Below are 21,028 nucleotides of genomic sequence, written 5' to 3' on the forward strand. Positions count from 1 at the left end.
CCTCGGGGGGGCGGTTTTGCCACTGGTGACGCCCTGAAAAGGAAAAACCACCAGCCGCCACTGGTGCTGGATTCTGTAGAAATCTTTCCTGCAGGGCTGCCCTGTTCTCTTCCTGCTGCTGATCTTCTGGCGCTCTTGGGGTTAACATTTTCAGGTCTCCAAGCTCAGCTACAATAAAGATGATCCCCTCATGCCCACTCCTCCAATCAATGAAGTTTCACGATTACACTGCTTGTAAAACGGAGAATGGAGCAGAGTCTAAGTCACATGATTCTCTACCCCTTTCACAGAAGAGTTTTAAGAACTTATCAGTGGAGGAGAGGGCAGGAAGGGGCATTTCCCCATCAGATCATCTTTAATGTAGCTGGAACCTGGAGACCCAAAGCTGGTAATTCCCACAGTGCCAAAAGTTCAGAAGCAGGAAGAGGACAGGGCAGCCCTGCAGTGAAGATTTCTGCAGCATCCAGCAGGCTGCACATCATAGACATGCTTCATTACAGGTAAGCATAGTAAGTAAAGCTGTAGAGAAACTTTTTTTTTTGTGGCTAAACTGCTTTAATTATTGTTTCATCATATGTTTGGCTTTGCCTTGCCTGGGATTCTGAAAATGTGCAAAATGCAAATGAAAATCAACATACCGCATTTCAAACTGAGATTCTCTCTAATCTCATCGTGATCGCAGGGATGGGTGAAGTCGAAGATGCTATGTCCTGTTAATTCGACCTACAAGAGAAAATGATTATTCTCTTTAAATATCTATCATCAAATCATATCATTGTAGGCAGGGCTGGTGCAAGGATTTTTGACACCCTAGGCGAAACCTCATTTTGCCGCCCCCCCCCCCCCCGCTCCACCCCTGACTTCACCCCTTTGTCCTGCCCATGTATACCCCACCTTTTTAATGAAGCACCCATCAAATGCAGCCCACCAGTGCCCATCAAATGCAGCCTCAGCAGCGCCCATCAATGCCACCTCACCAGCGCCCATCAATGCAGCCTCACCAGCGCTCATCAAAGCAGCCTCACCAGTGCCCATCAATGCAGCCTCGCCAGCACCCATCAATGCAACCTCGCCAGCGCCCATCAATGCAGCCTCGCCAGCGCCCATCAATGCAGCCTCGCCAGCGCCCATCAATGCAGCCTCGCCAGCGCCCATCAATGCAGCCTCGCCAGCGCCCATCAAAGCAGCCTCACCAGCGCTCATCAAAGCAGCCTCACCAGCGCCCATCAATGCAGCCTCACCAGCACCAATCAATGCAGCCTCACCAGCGCCCATCAATGTAGCCTCACCAATGCACATCAATGCAGCCTACTTGTGCCCATCAATGAATGTTTGCTTGCTTCCATTCATTCAGGAGTTGGGACACAGACACAGTCCTCCGCCGCCACTGCGCCTCCAACGCTATGTACGAACTGAGCGGTGGCTGCCTGCTGATGCTGAGACTTAGTTGCTTGTTGCAAAGAGAACAGAGTAGTAACACCAGTGGCCAGGCGCCCCTAGGCAGCAGTGCGCACTAGGCGGCTTCCTAGTTTGCCTAGTGGTAGCACTGGCCCTGATGGGCAGACTGGTTGTACAGAATTTGAAAGATCAACTGACTTCAGTACAACCAGCGTGTCTTTTTTTTTTTTTTTGACGATCACTGCTGGCTGCTATAGCTGCCAGCAGTGATCACTGTATTCTGATGGCTCGGAAACCTTCACCTAAGAGCACACACCCACACACGGCTCTTACGGAAGCTTGATAAATCAAATGCCAGGCTTCCCTAGCATTACACCTGTGCAGCTGCGACTAAGTCTGGGCACAAGCCAGCACAGGCTCCTAGAGATGCAGCATGGTGCCTAGTAACAGGAGAGCTGGGATATGACGTTATTTACATCGTATCCCTGCCACTCCTAAACCTGCTTCACTGCTGCACCAGGCCCACAGTGCCCTTAATCTGACCCTGGGGACTGGTGCACTGGCCTTTACAGAGAGAGAGAGACTTCTCAACATTGCTTCCACAGAGAAAATGCAATATGGAGCGATTTCTCTCTCTGTGTGGGCAATGTAAAGCGATTTCTCTCTTTCGATGTGCTTGCAATGTGGAGCGATTTCTCTCTCTGTGCGGGAAATGTGAAGCGATTTCTCTCTCTGTATGGGCAATGTAAAGCGATTTCTCTCTCTGTGTGGGCAATGTGAAGCGATTTCTCTCTCTGTGCGGGCAACGTGGAGCTATTTCTCTCTCTGTGCAGGCAACGTGGAGCTATTTCTCTCTCTGTGCAGGCAACGTGGAGCTAATTTGGTGGTTAAATGGGCTACTTGACTGGACTTGCCCCCCAGGCCTAAGGCTACCAGCCCTCCCCTGCCACCAGCGCCCTTCAATGCAGCCTCACCAGGGCCCAGCAATACTGCTTCACCAGCGCCCATCAATGTTGCTTCACCAGTGCCCATCAATGCCGCTTCCCCAGTGCCCATCAATACTGCTTCACCAGCGCCCATCAATACTGCTTCACCAGCGCCCATCAATACTGCTTCACCAGCGCCCATCAATACTGCTTCACCAGGGCCCAGCAATACTGCTTCACCAGCGCCCATCAATGTTGCTTCACCAGTGCCCATCAATGCCGCTTCCCCAGTGCCCATCAATACTGCTTCACCAGCGCCCATCAATACTGCTTCACCAGCGCCCATCAATACTGCTTCACCAGCGCCCATCAATACTGCTTCACCAGCGCCCATCAATACTGCTTCACCAGTGCCCATCAATACTGCTTCACCAGCGCCCATCAATACTGCTTCACCAGCGCCCATCAATACTGCTTCACCAGCGCCCATCAATACTGCTTCACCAGCGCCCATCAATATCGCTTCACCAGCGCCCATCAATACTGCTTCACCAGCGCCCATCAATATCGCTTCACCAGCGCCCATCAATATCGTTTCACCAGCGCCCATCAATATCGTTTCACCAGCGCCCATCAATATCGTTTCACCAGCGCCCATCAATACCTCCTCACCAGCGTCCATCAATACCTCCTCACCAGCGTCCATCAATACCTCCTCACCAGCGCCCATCAATACCTCCTCACCAGCGCCCATCAATACCTCCTCACCAGCGCCCATCAATACCTCTTCACCAGCGCTCAACAATGCCGCCTCACCAGCGCCCACCAATGCCCATGAATACTGCTTCACCAGCGCTCAACAATTCCGCCACACCAGAGCGCATCAAAGCCACTTCACCAGCGTGCATAAATTACAGACTTGGGGGAACATTTGGCAGATCAGTCAACAGTCAATATAATAGATATATATACACTCACATTTTAAAATTACATTTCATGGTCATCACATTCACATAATGTCATTCACATTAAGGCCCCTTTCACACTGGGGTAGTGCGGGCTTCAGCAGCAAAGCGCCGCTATTTTTAGCGGAGCTTTACTGTTGTTTTAGCGGCGTATGCGGGGGTTAAAACTGCCCCGCTAGCGGCCGAAAAAGTGTTAAAACCGCCCGCAAAGCGCTGCTGCAGTGGCGCTTTGCCGGTGGTATAGCCACGCTGCCACATTGATTTAGATGGAGTGAAAGGGGCGTTTTTTTTCAGGCGCTATTTTTAGCGCTCTAGCGCCTGAAAAACGCCCCAGTGTGAAAGGGGTGTAACAGAGAGAAAGCAACAGTTTTTTACTTACCTCACGGTCACACCAGTAAGGCTGCTTTCACACTGGGGCGGGAGCGGCGTCGGCGGTAAAGCGCCACTATTTTTAACGGCGCTTTACCGTCGTTTTAGCAGCGGTCTGCGGGCGCTAGCGGGGTGGTTTTAACCCCCGCTAGCGGCCGAAAAAGGGTTAAACCCGCCCACAAAGCGCCGCTGCAGCGGCGCTTTGCCGGCGGTATTGCCGCGGTGTCCCATTGATCTCAATGGGTAGGAGCGGTTTAGGAGCGGTGAATACACCGCTCCTTCACCGCTCCAAAGATGCGGCTAGCAGGACTTTTTTCACCGTCCTGCCAGCGCATCGCTCCAGTGTGAAAGCCCTCCGGCTTTCACACTGGAGTTAAAGGGGCCGGTTTTTTTCAGGCGCTACACAGGCGCTATTTTTAGCGCTGTAACGCCTGAATACCGCCCCAGTGTGAAAGCAGCCTAACACCTGTTGCTGGCACCAACTCCACTGTATTTGCTACTAATTGCTAATTAGTAATAGTAATTGCTAGCTTGTGTACCTGCCTCGTGTGGTGCGGTGCCTCTTCTCTTCCTGTTCCAGGCTGCACGTAGCTGATGCTGTATCCCATGATGCATGCATGCTGCCTCTGCCTGCATCCATCCATGATCCATCCTTCGTTCCAGGAACTTCCAGGAGAGCGTGGGGGCGGGGCCAGGGGCTCCGCCTCCATGCTATCAAAGCCTTCACAGAGGACTTACAGAGAGCGGAGGGGCGGAGCGGCTGCTACTGTGCCTGTGTGTGAGTCACACAGACAGACTGATCATCATTGCTAATGTCCATGTCCCTCTCCCAGACCGTCGGACTGACAGGTGGGGGTGGGGGGCGGGAGGGGGAGCGGCTGCAGTGTGCCTGCCTGTGTGTGAGTGAGTGTGGCATAACTGAGGCTGACAGCGTCTGACAGAGAGCGGAGGGGAGGAGGGGAGGAGGGGGGCGGCTTGCCTGAGACACTGAGAGGCGGTGCGGTGCCCTATAGAGGTCTGAACAGTGAGGAGGATTACTTTGGAAAGCCAGAGCGCGGCGAGGGGGAGGGCGGATGGCGCCGCTGCTTGACAAGTTGACATGGCACGGACAGCAAGGAGGACATTGTGCAGGCAGCCAGGAATAAACTAACCAGCGGCCGGGCGCCCTAGGCGGCAGTGCGCCCTAGGCGATTGCCTAGTCCGCCTAGTGGTAGCGCCGGCCCTGATTGTAGGTGCTTTTAACTCAGACTGATGTATAGATAGATTTTCTATTTTCTGTGTGTTACTCTCTGACCGTCACACTAACATGACAAACAGAGATGCATTCCAAAAAAATACTTGAGCAATCAAGGCAATCCTTTCCTTTGCCTTTAGAATTTAAAGGAAAGTATGATGTTGGTCGGGGGGGGGCATTAATACTCACGTAGGTGGAAGCAGCATCGATCCGCTGGTGCATCTGTCCTTTCATTGGCTCAACACTCTAGTGATCAATCACCGCTGATTGCGCAGTTCTCCCCTCCACTCTGAGCAGAGTCGGGACTGTCAGTCATCAGCTCTCTGCTCTTCCAGCACCCACTTGAGCAGTGGCGGGAGGGGCTGGCTTACTCTCCAAGCGGCTCGCTGTGAGGGTGAGCCCACTGCTGGTCCAGGCATCTGGGTGGACCCCAACGGTAAAGTCGAGATCACTCCAGCACCTGGACTGGCTGATTGATGTCAGCTGATGGCAGACTCTAGCCTTCTGTCAGCTGAAAACGGGTCACAGTAGTGCAGAACTAATTGCATTCCTGTAATCCATAGGAGATGTATAAAATGATAGTGTTTTATTCCTGCGCTACCACTGGTGATCTATCAAATGTCAAGGGCTGCTGCCACTACCGGAATGGATCACACCGTATCCACTTAATATGAAACTTAAGATATGTTGGTATTGCGCTGCCCCTATATTAAATAACCCTCCGAGGGTGATAAGTATAATGCCTAGTTACATTACACTATTGATTTATGTAACTAGGCATTATACTTATCACCCTCGGAGGGTTATTTAATATAGGGGCAGCGCAATACCAACATATTTTAAGTTTCATAGAAGTAGGGCCAAACAAGAATTGGTCATACTTCTACTTTAAATATCTAGCTTGTAAATAACTCATTGGTACACAAAAAAAAAAAAAACCCTCTGTTCAAATCTGCCCTAAAAAATCCAGCTATTCCCACTTCTAGCTGCCACCATTTTACATCTTATAGAGAAGGTTAAGCCAGGTTGTCCATCGCATCAATGGCACATCTTGATGTAAAAGTCATGTGCCATGGCTCATTGCATTAGTAAGTGGCCAGGGGAAAGAGGATACAAATGGAGATGAGGACTTCGCTCATGACTAGAGAAGAGCTTGGGTTCGGTCTGAAGTCACGTTTGGCCGAACCCAGAAGGAAGCTTTTAGCGCCGGGCAAATTAGGTGTGGCCCAAGCATTCCCTACCTCGCACCTACATGTACACAAAGGGGCAGGGACGCTCCAAACCACACTGACCTAATGTGGCCACATGCCCATTTAAGGTCAATGACACTGATCATTGACCTAATAAGCTTCCTTCTTGGTTCAGACCAAACCCAAGCTCAACCTTACTCTTGACCAGGGAAGGCATGTTCAGACAGAACCCAACTGAGCTATCCCACCAGGAAGCTGTCAAACCGGACAGTCAATCATAGGCGGTAGAGGCATTGCCCACCCCGCAATTGCACGTATACACAACCCATGTACAAGCGGCTTCAGGACAGGGCATGCCTCTACTCCCTATGATTGGCTGTCTGCTTTGAGAGCCTCTTAGTGGGATAGCTCAGGACTTGGGTCCGAACCCTCCTGAGCTTATCCCTGGTCAAGGGTAATGATGAGCTTGGGTTTGGTTTGAACCCATGTTAGGCTGAAACATAGGGGTGCACAGCCTATTGCTTTAGGGTGTGCACCACAAAGCTCAACTCAAACACACATGCCTTTCCCTGCAGATTCAGCTGCACTGGACAGTGATTGAATGGGAAGCGCTCTTTGCTGAGCGACTTCCTGTTCATTCACAAACTGAAGCATAGTAAACACGGTTTGCTATGCTTCAGTAATAAATGAACACAGTGTGTTCTCTGTGTTCATTCAGAAAAGGAAGGGGCCAGTAAATAACATATTTATTAGCCCCTTCCCCCGCCCCCCATCCTGAAACATGCCCCGCAGCATCCGGGAGGAGGGGAGAGGGTGGAAGCCAGCAGCACTGTGATGGTAGTGGGGGGGGGGGGGTTCGCAAAATGGGGGAAGCCTGGGCAGTAGGGGGAATTGGCACCACACAGAGTGATTAGGCACACCTTGCATACGTTCATGGGCTGAACCCAAAATAAAGTATATTAGTTCAATGTCATTGACCTATGATCTACTTTTGACATTTGGACAAAAGTCCAGATCTGCATATCTGTAAGACTGCAGTTTAGTGTACACATTTTAGGAAAAGGAATCTAAAACAACTGATGTAACAGATGACATTATACTGTATAAAATTAATGTGTATTGTACAATTGCAGAGGTAAAATACAATGTAATCTTGAAGAGGAGTTCCAGCCTCCCTTACAAATACTGTAGCTGCTGACTTTTAATACTTGCCCCCTGGATACAGCCATGTCCTCACCTGAGCCGGGTCTTCAATCGGCCTTGAGTGTAGGCATCTCCACTACGGGAAACCAGCAGTGAAGCCTTCTGGCCTCACAGCCGACTCCCAACTGTGCATTCATTCTGTGATTGGTCCTGCAGTTTTCTGGGACCTGTAATGTGTCCCAGAAGGCTGCGGGGGAAGGCGAACATCTGTTGAGATCGGCGCAGTGATCGGACCAGAAGTGGAGGAGTGGGTACCTGTCGAAATCAGGTACCTGCTCCCCCACCCCCCCACCAAAAAAAATTTAAAATAATGTGTCAAATGTAAAGGAGGAGAGGGGGAGTTGGAGGAAGAGTGGAACTTCGCCGTTTTGGTGAAGTTCCACTTTAAGAACTCTAAAACCTCCATAAATGTCAGTTGGCTGCTTACCTGTGTTAAACCCATGTGCTTGTTGATGTTCTCAGAGATGAAGATCATGTCACCATCCTGAGTGATAACTATTACGAAGCCCTCCAGAGCTTTAAGATACAAACTGTCAATCTGTTTTTCGGAGTCTATGTCTAGGTCCCCTTCTGGACAAACTGCAAGATAGAAAAGAAACATTAATGAAGGGGTGCACCCTTAAACTGTATTTAAAACATAACTATGAACTTATTTGCTTCTTTTTGCTCTGTTAAACATACTAATCAGGCCTCATGCACCTGGGCACCTAGGGCTGCATAACATAAAATTCAGGCATAATACCCTTCTCGGGAGCCACAAGTGCTGCATGCTGCCACCTATAGAAACTAATGGCTGCATACAGATATACACCCATACTAATGTGTACATGCATATGGCCATACACCCCTGGATGCGTCTAGTCAGGGTTGTACCTTTTCACACATGCACATATTTATGCAAGTGAAGGCCTATATATCCATGTACAGCCATTGTGACATCACACCCCCCCCCACCTCATCCAATCGGAGAATGGCTTGTAGTCGTATGAATGGCGGCAGTGAGTGCCCCCGTGTTCAGTATGCAGAATGGGAACTACTCGCACAGAACCTGAGCAGAACCAAGAAGACTGCGGCTCTCACTGTAGTAGCTCCTACTACTACAGTGTCTGCCAGCTTCCCCAGTAACCGCATAGGTATGTATAGTATACTTGCATTGTGTCAGGGTGGACCATTGTAACTATGCAATACAGACCATACCTGGAGTTTAGCCAAGTTAACCTTTTTGAAAAAAAATATAAATGCAGGTATTTTGGCAGTTAAAAATGCACTTTTTTTTCCCCCAGAGGAGCCTGCAGAGCACTGCACCCGTGATCAATAAATTGTGAATGCTCCTGCAGACACTGCCTCCAGCTTTCTTGCCCGTACCTCCATACGGGCTGCCAGTTTGAATGCTTGTGGGAGTGTCAATGAACTACGAGGGTGCTCATCAGTGCCCTCCCAGTTCATTGGAACTACATTCTGTCTGTGTGTGATGGGACTTGTAGTTTCTTCATTCTCACGTGCCTGTACTTTACTTTAAAATCACTGGGGCAATTTCACTGCTTTTCCTTAAAGTGATCGTAAACCTTCCTGTATTATTTGTACCTAGAGGTAAGCCTGGAATAAGGCATACCTATAGGTACTGTAAATATCTCTTAAACGTGCGATGTTTAGATTTTTACTGTATACTGCACTGATGATTTAATCGGCGCATTCGCTCTGAAGGAACGGCCACCGGTGCCATTTCTTCAGAAGTCAGTACCGTGAGTGACGTCATGCATGCACAGGAGTGACGTCACGCACCTCACACAGCTGGAGTCCGGGGCCCTGGAAGGAAGAAGGGCGAAGATGGATCCAGCCTGCAGCCAGGACGACGCGGGCTTTGTTTGCAGGCATGTGTCACATAATGTGCTAGTATGCAATGCATACTAGCAAATTATGCCTTTGCAGGGAACGAAAAAAAAACTGAATTTACTTCCTCTTTAAGGGCTCATTCTGAAGGGTATTGTCCTCCTGCATGCTGAGCCCGTTTTCCCCATCTATCTCTTAGTTGCCCACAGAGGTAGATTCAGGTGCAGTGGCGTTAAGGACACACCTACAGGCACAGTATCTGCGTTTAGATCTGTCCATCTGCATGCAGGTCAGATTTTGAAATGCGGCTGTGTCCGTGCAGACGCTGAGCCTGCAGCCACTTCTTTATACCTGCATACAACTCTGAGAAGAATGCAGATGCATTGAACACAGGTTCAGCATGCAGGAGAGGTGTTAATGCCTGTCTGAAAGAGCTCTTATATTAGAATTAAAATAACCAAAGTAATAATCCGGAGAATGGACGAAAACTTTCGTTTTTGAGAGTTAAGTTGTAAACTTAGACCTGCTTCACACCTCTGCGTTTTTTGGTGCTTTTTGCAGAAACGCACTACAGTTCATGTAACACGGTTTCCTATGAGACACGTTCACATCTCTTTTTTCAGCCGCTGCATTTTTGAAAAGGGCCAGGGACTTTTTTAAATGCAAAACGGTGCTTTTTCATTTTTATTTTTTAGTTCAATAGACTTCAATGGAGAGGCTGCAGAAAAGCACATATTGCATTTTTTGCCACAATTTTACCTTTATTTTACATTGATTTTGCCGCGATTTGCGTTTTTTTAATCTGCCCAACAACAAACTGGCAAAAACATAAAAAAATTCAAATTGCAGCACAATCGCGTGTGCAAAAACGCAAAATGCACAGAAAAAAGCACTGTAGAAATGGATCAAAATCAAATCAAACTGCATAGGTGTGAACCGAGCCTCCGGGCACTTTTACATTTATACGTTTTTCCTTGCAAGAAAAATGCAAAAAACAAAAAAAAAAAAAGAAAGAAAAAGTTTCCTTTAAGGCTTGGTTCACACCTATGCATTTTTGTGCTTTTCGTATTTTGCAGATTTGCACTACAGTCCAGTTAAGAGCCCTTTCACATTGAGCCACGGGCGGCGTTAGCGGTAAATCGCCACTAGTTTTAGCCGCGCTTTAGCGTTGTTTTAGCGGCGCTATTCAGCCTCTAGTGGGGAGCTTTTAACCCCCGCAAACAGCCGAAGAAAGGGTTAAATGTGTCTGTGTAGCTCCACTGCCACTGCTTTGAGGGAGCTTCTACAGTGGTGCCCATTAATTTCAATGGGCAGGGTTGGTGGAGGAGCGGTGGACTTGTTTTCATATGTCCTGCCAGCATTCTGGCTTTCACATTGGGGTGGCAGGGGAGGCATTTTTCAGGCGCTATTTGTAGCCCTTTAGCGCTTGAAAAATGCCTCAGTGTGAAAAGGGTCTAACATGGTTTCCTATGGGTCACGTTCTGTAGTGAAAATCTGCAAAATGCAAAAAGCACTAAGAAAGCATAGGTGTGAACCAGGCCTTAAATCCTATGGGACTCTTTACACCACTGCCTTACAGGTGCAGTGCATTTTGAAAAGTCCTGCATGCTGCGCCTTTGGTGCCGTTTTGAAAACCGCAGCAAAAACGCAGCTTCCTGTTGAAATAAACGGAAATCGCCGTAAAATTGCGGTCCATTTTTAAGTCACATGTTCATTTTTCACAGGTGCAGCCAACCCAAAAACGCACAGGAAATGCAAAATAACCGTAAAAACGCATATGCCATTCTACCGCGATTTTCTACAGAGCAGTATGAAAGGGCCCTATTGCATATCTTTACAGCTGAGTAAAAAAGGAGAAATAGGGGCCAGAGCTTCTAAAAGAGGAACAGTCCCTCTAAATGAAGAACAGTAGGGTCTAATCATACTTATCAGACCAAATGTATAAACAACTATTTGCTATACTAAAGGGGAGATTAAGGCTTGATTCACACCTATGCATTTTTGGTGCTTTTTGCATTTTGCAGATTTGCACTACAGTCAATGTAACATGGTTTCCTATGGATCTTGTTCTGTAGTGCAAATCTGCAAAATGCAAAAAGCACTAAAAATGCATAGGTGTGAATCCAGCCTTACTCAACCTAGTGCACACAGAATCTGGTGCAGCTGTGCATAGTAACCAATCAGCTTCCAGGTTTTATTGTCAAAGCTTAATTGAACAAGCTGAAGTTAGAAGCTGATTGGTTACTATGCGCAGCTGCACCAGATTCCGAGTGCTCAAGTTCTATTAAATCTCCCCCATGTGATATTGCTCAATTCTGCTGTAGAAGACGAGACGTGGGCAGAGGACAGATTTCAGCTCCATGTGAATGTTTGCAGCCCGTGGCTGGACTCTGCCTCCTACCAAATCCACTACTTACCCAGAGCTGCTTATGAATGTGACCTTTCCCCTCCCGCTGTGCTTTTCATTAATTGCTGTTACCAAACTTCAAGGACATGTACAGTTTCCAGAAGAAGATGACAATGTTAGCCAGCTGGGGTCATTGCTGTGACCCACAACCTCAACTTCTGCATCCTGCTTCCCATAACACAAAGAGCAGGGTTGTGCTGTATTGAACAAACAGTATGGACAGCCCAGGATAACACAGAGGATGGTAACTTACAAGTGAATATATATATATATATATATATATATATATATATATATATATATATATATATATATATATATATATATATATATATATAATGCATAGAAATATATAATGCATAGAAATTCACCCAGTGAAGTACATGTACATTCGTTCTGTGTAAATTGGTCTAAAAAACAAATGTTGTTAAAATGGAGTTCCACCCTAAAAAAATTGGAGACATTTTTTTTTTTTTTTTACTCGCCTCTGGACCCTGGATAGGCAAGTGTCCGATTATTAAAAGTCAGCAGCTGCAGTATTTGTAGCTGCTGACTTTTTGTTTTTTTAACGGAACACCGCTTTAAGCCATTTCCTGTGCTGGTCAAATGTTCTTCCTTTTAAAACAAAAAATACTGCATTGGACCACTAGATGGTGCTACGTATTGTAGGAAAATCATTTGGTACTTAATGCTATCTAGTGGCCAAATGTGGTGTTTTTAAATCGGTATTAAACTCAAAAGCTTATAATACTGCAACTTATTAATTCTTACATGTGGGGGCTGCATTCGTTTTCTGTTTCAGGTTTTTTTTTTTTTTCATCTGGCCATCAGTCCAGTAACTCTGTCATTTTTCAAATAAACACGCTTTCCTGAAGATTTAGCACTTAGAGGCAGGGTTGCCAGCCTTCAGCAACATTTTTTACTGATAAAACATGGGAAGTTTATTGGCGGAACACATTTTTTTACTGACAACCTGAGAAATTACAGAACTCCTATAGAAAACTAACAAACAGTGAATATTTGCACAGTATAAACATGATATGGAAACACTGACAATACCCATAACAAAATAATTTGCTTGATTTACACTTAAAAGGTCAACACAGCATGAAATGATCATCCCATGATATTTACTGACCGTTGTAAAAATAAAAAAATAAAATCACAGATTTTTATAAATTGTCAGTAAATGTACTGGCAGCTGGAAACCCTGGTTAGAGGAATGAATCGAACCTTTTAACACGGACAGGGCTGCTTACAATGATCAGCTTTTATTTATCTATGAAAAAACGTCCTAAAAGGAAAAAAAAAAAAAAAAAAAAACAGTTTCGTGTAAATGATTATAAAGTGTTAGCTGGAGTTTGGCTTCAGTTAGTTGGTGTATTCAAATCTGCTAGTCCATCTAACATTCCCTTTCCACCAGATTAATAATGCTGTTGTCCAAAGGTGTCTCTGTGCTCCTTCAACCAGAGTGAGGGCAAAATGCAGCATTTTTAAATTAGATAAAAACATTCATCCAGCTTGGGAAGTGGCCTAATAACATTTTTTGCCCCTATTGCACAAAACAAATGTACACTTTTACTGGGCGAGTTATTATGAAAACTTATCTGTCAGTACTTTATTCTATTATCTCTCTCTATATCTATCTTCTACCTAACTACTCACCTGCCTACCTACTTTAGGCCTCTTTCACACTGACGTCCCGTTCAGGCCCGCCTGTCAGTTTTTCAGGCGGACCTGAACGGGTGCTCCATAGAGCTCTATGGAGCGTCGGATGTCAGCGGTGACATGTCCGCTGACATCCGACCCGCTCCGATCCGAAAAAGTGTAACGGAGGAAAAAGCTATTTTTCCATCCGTCTGCGGATCGGATCGGATGACGACGGGCACTGCGGTCCGTCGTCATCCGATCTCCCATAGGGGAGAGCGGCGCTGTGACAGGTCCGTCCCTGCGCAGTGTGCAGAGAAGGAGCTGTCATCTCCCTGCTCAGCGGGGATCGGCGGAGTGATCCCCGCTGAGCAAACGGATATCCACGGGGCGGATCAGAACGGATCCGCCCCGTGTGAAAGGACCCTAAATCTTTTATCTCTCTCTCTCTTTATCTATCCTATGTACTTTATTCTTTCATCGCTCTTTCTATAGATATCTACTTACCTGCCTACCTACCTATTTTAATCTCATCTCTCTTTATCCATCTATCTCCTTTCCATCTATACATCCCTCTCTCTCCTTATCCATCCATCCATCTCTCCTTATCCATCCATCCCTCCCTCCTTATCCATCCATCCATCTCTCTCTTCTTATCTCTCTATATATGTATCTCTCCTTATCCACCCATCTATTATTATTATTATTATTATTATACAGGTTTTATATAGCGCCAACAGTTTACTCAGCGCTTTACAACATGAGGGCAGACATTACAGTTACATTACAATTTGGTACAAGAGGAATCAGAGGGCCCTGCTCGTTAGAGCTTACAATCTAAAAATCTCTCCTTATCTATCCATCTATCCTTATCTATTTTTTTCTTATCTATCAATCCTTATCTATTCATCTCTCCTCATCTACAGTGGATATAAAAAGTCTACACACCCCTGTTAAAATGTCAGGTTTCTGTGATGTAAAAAAATAAGACAAAGAAAAATAATTTCTGAACTTTTTCCACCTTTAATGTGACCTATAAACTGTACAACTCAGTTGAAAAACAAACTGAAATCTTTTAGGAGGAGGAACTAAAAATAAAAAAATAAAATAATGTGGTTGCATAAGTATGCACACCCTCTTATACTGGGGATGAAGCTGTGTTCAGAATTAAGCAATCCCATTTAAACTTATGTTAAATAGGAGTCAGTATGCACCTGCCATAATTTAAAGTGCCTCTGATCAACCCCAAATAAAGTTCAGCTGTTATAGTAGGTCTTTCCTGACATTTTCTTAGTCGCATCCTACAGCAAAAGCCATGGTCCGCAGAGAGCTTTCAAAGCATCACAAGGATCTCATTGTTAAAAGGGATCAGTCAGCAGAAGGGTACAAAAGAATTTCCAAGGCATTAGATATATCATGGAGCACAGTGAAGACTGTCATCATCAAGTGGAGAAATTAGGGTACAACAGTGACATTACCAAGAACTGAACATCCCTCCAAAATTGATAAAAAGACGAGAAGAGAACTGGTCAGGGAGGCTGTCAAGAGGCCTACAGCAACATTAAAACAGCTGCAGGAATATCTGGCAGGTACTGGCTGTGTGGTACATGTGACAACAATCTCCTGTATTCTTCATATGTCTGGGCTATGGGGTAGAGTGGCAAGATGGAAGCCTTTTCTTACAAAGAAAAACATCCAAGCCCGACTAAATTTTGCAAAAACACATCTAAGGTCTCCCAAAAGCATGTGGCAAAATCTGTTATGGTCTGAAAAAAAAAAAGAAAAAAAAAAAGAAAAAAATCGAGGTTGAACTTTTTGGCCATAAATTCCAAAAGATATGTTTGTAGCAAAAACAAAACTGCACATCATCAAAAGAACACCATACCCACCGTGAAGCATGATGGTGGCAGCATCATGCTTTGGGGCTGTTTTTCTTCTGTTGGAACAGGGGCCTTATTCAAGCTAGAGGGAATTATGAACAGTTCCAAATACCAGCCAATATCGGCACAAAACCTTCAGGCTTCTGATAGAAAGCTGAACATGAAGAGGAACTTCATCTTTCAGCATGACAACGACCCAAAGCATACATCCGAATCAACAAAGGAATGGCTTCACCAGAAGAAGCTTAAAGTTTTGGAATGGCCCAGCCAAAGCCCAGACCTGAATCCCATTAAAAATCTGCGGTGTGATCTGAAGAGGGCTGTGTACAGAAGATGCACTTGCAAACTAACAGATTTGGAGTGTTTTTGCAAAGAAGAGTGGGCAAATATTGATAGACTCATACCCGAAAAACTGAGTGCTGTAATAAAAATCGAAAGGCGCTTCAACAAAAGTATTAGTTTAAGGGTGTGCACACTTATGCAACCATATTATTTATTTTTATTTATGATTATTTAAGGCCACATTAAAAGGTGGAAAAAGTTCTAAAACTATTTATCGTTGTCTCATGTTTTTAACATCACAGAAACCTGACATTTTAACAGGAGTGTGTAGACTTTTTATATCCACTGTATCTATCTATACAATCTACTTTATTATGTTATCTCTCTCTCTCTTTATCCATCTATATTCTATTTTTATCTAGTTTATTCTATTATCTTTCTCTCTCCATTTCTTATGATCTCTCGCTATCTACCCACCTACCTACCTACTTATCTATTTTAATCTTTTATCCCTCTTTTATCTGTCCTATTTTATTATTTTCTTTCTCTCTATCTTATCTATTCTATTTGTTTCTCCCTCTATATATCTACTTTATTCTTTTGTCTCTCTGTCTTTATCTATCGTATTCTTTTATCTGTTACTTTTGAAGTTTAACATTATGTACAAACAAAATCATATCTGTTCATACCTTACTAGGTGGCATGCCAAGCTTCCTAGTGATATTATTACTGGTTGTTTTCTATGTTTCTCTATTATTCTATCTTGTTATTAAAATACTGATAAAAATTGTATAGAATACAAATCACTACTACATAAAAACTAGCCATTACACACAATACCGATATAATGACCCCCCCAGGCCATCCCCTCTAAAAACATTCGTCCATCTATGCCGATGTTGGGAGAACATTCCTTACAGAGGTCTTGGAGAGCAGGAAAGATTTAACGGTGGATTTAATCCAACTGCGCTAAAACAAATACATCTCCATCTACTGTGTATCTTTCCTAGCAACAGCAGTTTATGTCAGGAAGTTTGATATATAAGGCCTTCTAGAAATAAAAATAAAAAACATGGAATGCAAATTCCCAAATTAGAATTCTAACAGTATACGGGAGCAGTTTAAGTATCTCTATTCTACGCAACACTTAGACTTAAATAAATGTCTTTTAAGCTAAAAATAAATCCAACAAACAAGCTTTCATTAATCTTCAGTGTCAGGATGTACACTCCACGCCGCTTTGCCAACTTTCCAAATATGTGTGCTCGCTACTGTTAAAAGGGGAACTACAATATATTTCGAGGCAAGTATATTTATTGCTAGATATAATGGTTATTTTTTTTGATGCGACTTTCACTCTTTTAATAGCTCATTGGTTCATACAACATTTGTTAGAATCTCCTTTTAATAGCTGGTTCTAATGTCATTTCATAGTAACTGCTGAGATAAACTCCGTTACAGGAAAAGCAGCACTACTGTCGGGGAACAAAAAACATCTGACAACAGGGTTAACCTCTAGATCAGCCCTACTCAACCAGGGTTTCTCCATGGGTTTTTAGGGTTCCTTGAGCTGTGGCTGACTGACCTCTCACCTGATGGCATCTGCCACTTGGTCCAATGCCACTTGGCAGTGCCAGCAGAATGGCACCACTGATCCTTTTCAGCTGTCTTTAAGGGAGGCATTTTGATCACCACTGTAGGGGAGCATTCTTCCCAATGACCACCAATGGAAGGGATTTTTAATCCTCTGACCCCAATTATTAAATTTTAGTAGGGTTTCCCTGGGACCTGAAAATTGTATCAAGGGAGCCTTTGGGGTAAAGAGATTGAGAAAGGCTGCTCTAGCTAAACTCTGTTCAGTTTGTTCTTTGATCTAGGTTGCCAAATGTTGGTACTCATTAGATAAGGAACCACACTACGCACATGTACCCAAAGGTCAGGCATAACTTCCGAATAGCTAATTTACTTAAATTTTCTTTAGACACATAAATATACAGTAGCTGGTGAACTTGTAGGTATATCCATCTCTACTTGAATGATATTTTTGGTCTGTGTAAATGAACTACAGGTATTACATGGCCGTAAACTCCAGAGATAGCTCTACTCTCCAGAACCCCTTATAATAGTGAAAAAAGGTCTTCTATGAGTTCTCCTCTTTGCAGGTAGGGCACTGTTCCCCAGACACTGGAGATCAATGACTATTTCACATGTCAGGGGGTGGGTCAATTAATTAAATCATAGGATATTTCCAGTCTATGTAACCCAATTACAGGTATGACATTGCCAGAGACTTCAGAGACAACTCTACTCTCATCTCAAGGTTCCTCTAGATTTCTCCTCTCTGCAGGAACAGAGGGCATTGTTCCCCAGACCCTGGAGATCAATAATGATTCCACATGTCAGGGAGTGTGTCAACAATCTAAATCACGGGGTATTTTTAGTATACATAACTGAATTATGGGTATGACATGGTCGGAGACTCCAGAGATAACGCTACTCTCTAGAATCCCTTAAAGTTGGGGAGATAGGTCTTCTATGATTCATCTTCTGTTTAGCTAGGACACTGTTCCATAGACACTGTAGACCCGTGACTATTCCACATGTCAGTAACTAGGTCAATTAACTAAATCATAGGATACATTTCCAGTCTATCTAACCAAATTACAGGTATGACATGGCCAGAGACTCCAGACATGGCTCTACTCACCCTGCACATTTCGAGGTTCCCTTAAAGTAGTGAAGAAAGGACTATGGTATCTCCTCTCTGCAGGTAGAGAGGCCACTGTTGCCCAAACACTGGAGATCAATGACAGTTTCGATTGTCAGGGAGTGGGTCAAAAATCTAAATCACAGGACATTTTCAGTCTATGTAACCGAGTTATATTGTATGACATGGCCGGAGACTCCAGAGATACCTCTCCATAACCCCAGGCTCCCTTAAACTAGTAAAGAAAGGTCTTCTTCAACTCTTCCTTTCTGCAGGTAAGGCACTGATCAGACACTAGGAATCGGTGACTCCATGATGCATGGATGACATGTCAGAGAGTGGGTCAATTACCTCAAATCATATCATGACAGGAGAGGGATTATCGTTCTATACCTACACCATAGATACCAACATGAGGCACCTAAATCAAATTCTCTTTTTATCTTTAATCCTTCCTTTGACCCGAATTCTTGGTGTCATGATACTGCTGTTAGAACTACAGGACTTACCTGAATGGACTCCCTCATCCCCTCTCCTCCTGTCTGGTCCCTACCCCACTGTCTAGGCTCAGTGGCTGAGATGGCCGTCTCCAAAATTCCATGTAGGATCATGACTTTCAGCTTCATTACTGTAATCAGTCAACTTCGTAGCATATTGCTTTCCATGTACTTTGTATCTTGTAATGTACCCATTTTATAAATCTTGGCAAAACTATTTCTATCCAATACATTTTCTATTGTGTTATACAATGTATAAGATAGAATAAGCAAATGTGGTCAGGAGAACCAATGTCCTATTATCTTGCATAGGTATAAACAGGCCATGACTAGAGGGGTATCAGTACCAGGGCAATACAGTGAAATATGGAACCGGTTTTCTACTTTTTGGGCAAAACTTTTTTTTAATGAAGCTTTTTAAAGAAGTCTGCCTTTTGCGGTCTAAAACTTAATAAAAATGATTTAAAAAAAAACGAAATATAGCTATTGTTGTGCTAACATACATAGGCTGGTTGAGTCTAGATAGTTTTTTATTTTATTTAATTTTTTACATACAATCAGAACCATCCCTAAAGCCACCCAATATTCTGTAGCCATTCCTGTACTATTCTGTTCTCTCTGTAGAGGGCGTGAAGACTGAGAATAAGAAACTCAAGTGGAATCCTCACTTTCCATTCATCAATCTTGTGATGCTATTTTATATTGGATTTGAGGCCTGAAATGAACTCTAATTCCACCGTGCCATGACCTACATCCTCTGATGCTTTGATGATTACAGATATCTATTATATGAGCCTGTCATGTGTCCTTGCATGCATAATTATGTAAAAAAATACCCATAAATGACTATCACATAGCAATCTCTAACTCGTTTATATAATAAAAAAGGCATTTTCTGGTCAATTTATAAGGCCTATTCAAATCTATGGGTGTGGGTAAAAGCATTTTCTTGTAGTGTTAGGCAAGTGTGTTTTTATTGGGTTCTAAAATTGGTGTTCAGAGTGGATAGAGTTAGCAGCCATTGATCAAGGTTTTCTTTTAATACCGGTTGCCAATGCATCTAAATGCATGATACGAAATGCCATTGAGTTCTATTTGTTTTTCTCCAAGCCTGCTGTGCGGTGCGCAAAAACTAAACACTAAAAAGAGAGGGAAAAAAAAATGCATGTGAACACAAATAAGCGCACTTGGGCTGTGCCATATAGTCCCCTCCCGAAGAAAAAGGATCCTTTCCTGACCCCCCCCCCCGGGCAAAAGATTCCTGATGGGGGTAAGGCACACCCAGGTCCACCTAGCCAAAGGGCCTGGTGGACCCTTGTCCTCATGTTCGGCCAAAGCCAACTAACGAGGTACTGGTTGGTGGGCTCTCCTGAAGAGAGGCAGGGGAGGAAAGAACGCAGTGTCCACATATTCTCCCCCTAAGACCAATGGTCTCCAAACTGCCACCATTTGCTTGCTTGGGCGCAAACCCCCCCACTGACAAAGAATGGGGCATAATTCCTGCCACTGACACCAATGATGGGGCACGATTCCTCTCACCAACACCAATTATGAGACACTATTCCTTCCACTGACACCAATGCTGGCGCACTATTCCTCCCATTGACACCAACAATGGGGCACTCACTATTCCTCCCACTGATACCAGCGATGGTGAACTTTTCCTCCCACTGACACCAATAATGGGGTACTAGTCCTCTCACTGATACCAATAATGGGGTACTAGTCCTCTCACTGACACCAATAATGGCAAACTATTCTTTCCACTGACACCAATAATGGAGCACTACTCCTCATTGACACCAATAATGGGGCACTACTCCTCTCATGGACACTAATGATGGGGCACTATTCATCCCACTGATACCAAAGATGGGACACTATTACTCCCACTGACACCAATGATGAGGTACTATTCCTCTCCCTGATACCAATGATGGGCACTATTCCTCCCACTGACACCAATGATGGGACACTGATCCTCCAACTGACACCAATAAAGGGGCACTATACCTCTCAAGGACACCAATGATGGGGCATTGTTACTGACACCATGACATTTTCTATTCCTACCGGCAATAATCCGGCCCCTCTAAAGTCTGAAGAATAATAAACTTAGCCTTTGTTTAGAAAGTTTGGAGACCCCTTGCCCTAGATTTCTGGGTTGTCCTGAAGATCCTACCATCTTGAGTAAAAAAGAAACACACATTGCATTGCCATTGACTTCTATGGGCCTCCCAATGACTAAAGTTTGGACAAAATGGACATGTTGCTTTTTTTTTTTAAAACATGCTAAGATGGGAACAAACTCAAATTTTTATTATGGGCAACCATAAATATGGGCATTATGGGCAACCATTACATTGCATTTTAGTGCATCCAGACACGTGTGGTTAGTCCCTAAACGATTCTTCCTTGCATGCAGTAAAAAGTGAGACTCTGGCTGGTCAGTTAACACAATTCAGATCTTTCCCTTTAATTCCTTGTATACAT

At 44.4% G+C, this 21,028-nt stretch overlaps 1 protein-coding gene across 1 annotated transcript in view; it reads right to left on the reverse strand.

The window, feature by feature from the left end:
- Positions 1-21,028, reverse strand: part of EPAS1 (endothelial PAS domain protein 1) — a 179,767-nt gene that overhangs the window by 51,081 nt on the left and 107,658 nt on the right. The window contains exons 3-4 of the mRNA XM_077485078.1: positions 7,713-7,864; positions 639-723 (exon numbers count right to left, since the gene is read on the reverse strand). Of these exons, the coding sequence (XP_077341204.1) occupies positions 639-723; positions 7,713-7,864 (237 nt within the window). The remainder of the gene's footprint in view (positions 1-638; positions 724-7,712; positions 7,865-21,028) is intronic.

This window comes from Lithobates pipiens, unplaced genomic scaffold (genome assembly GCF_037356315.1).
Source record: "Lithobates pipiens isolate NorthernLeopardFrog02 unplaced genomic scaffold, aLitPip1_a1.2 Scaffold_18, whole genome shotgun sequence".
NCBI classification, from domain to species: domain Eukaryota; kingdom Metazoa; phylum Chordata; class Amphibia; order Anura; family Ranidae; genus Lithobates; species Lithobates pipiens.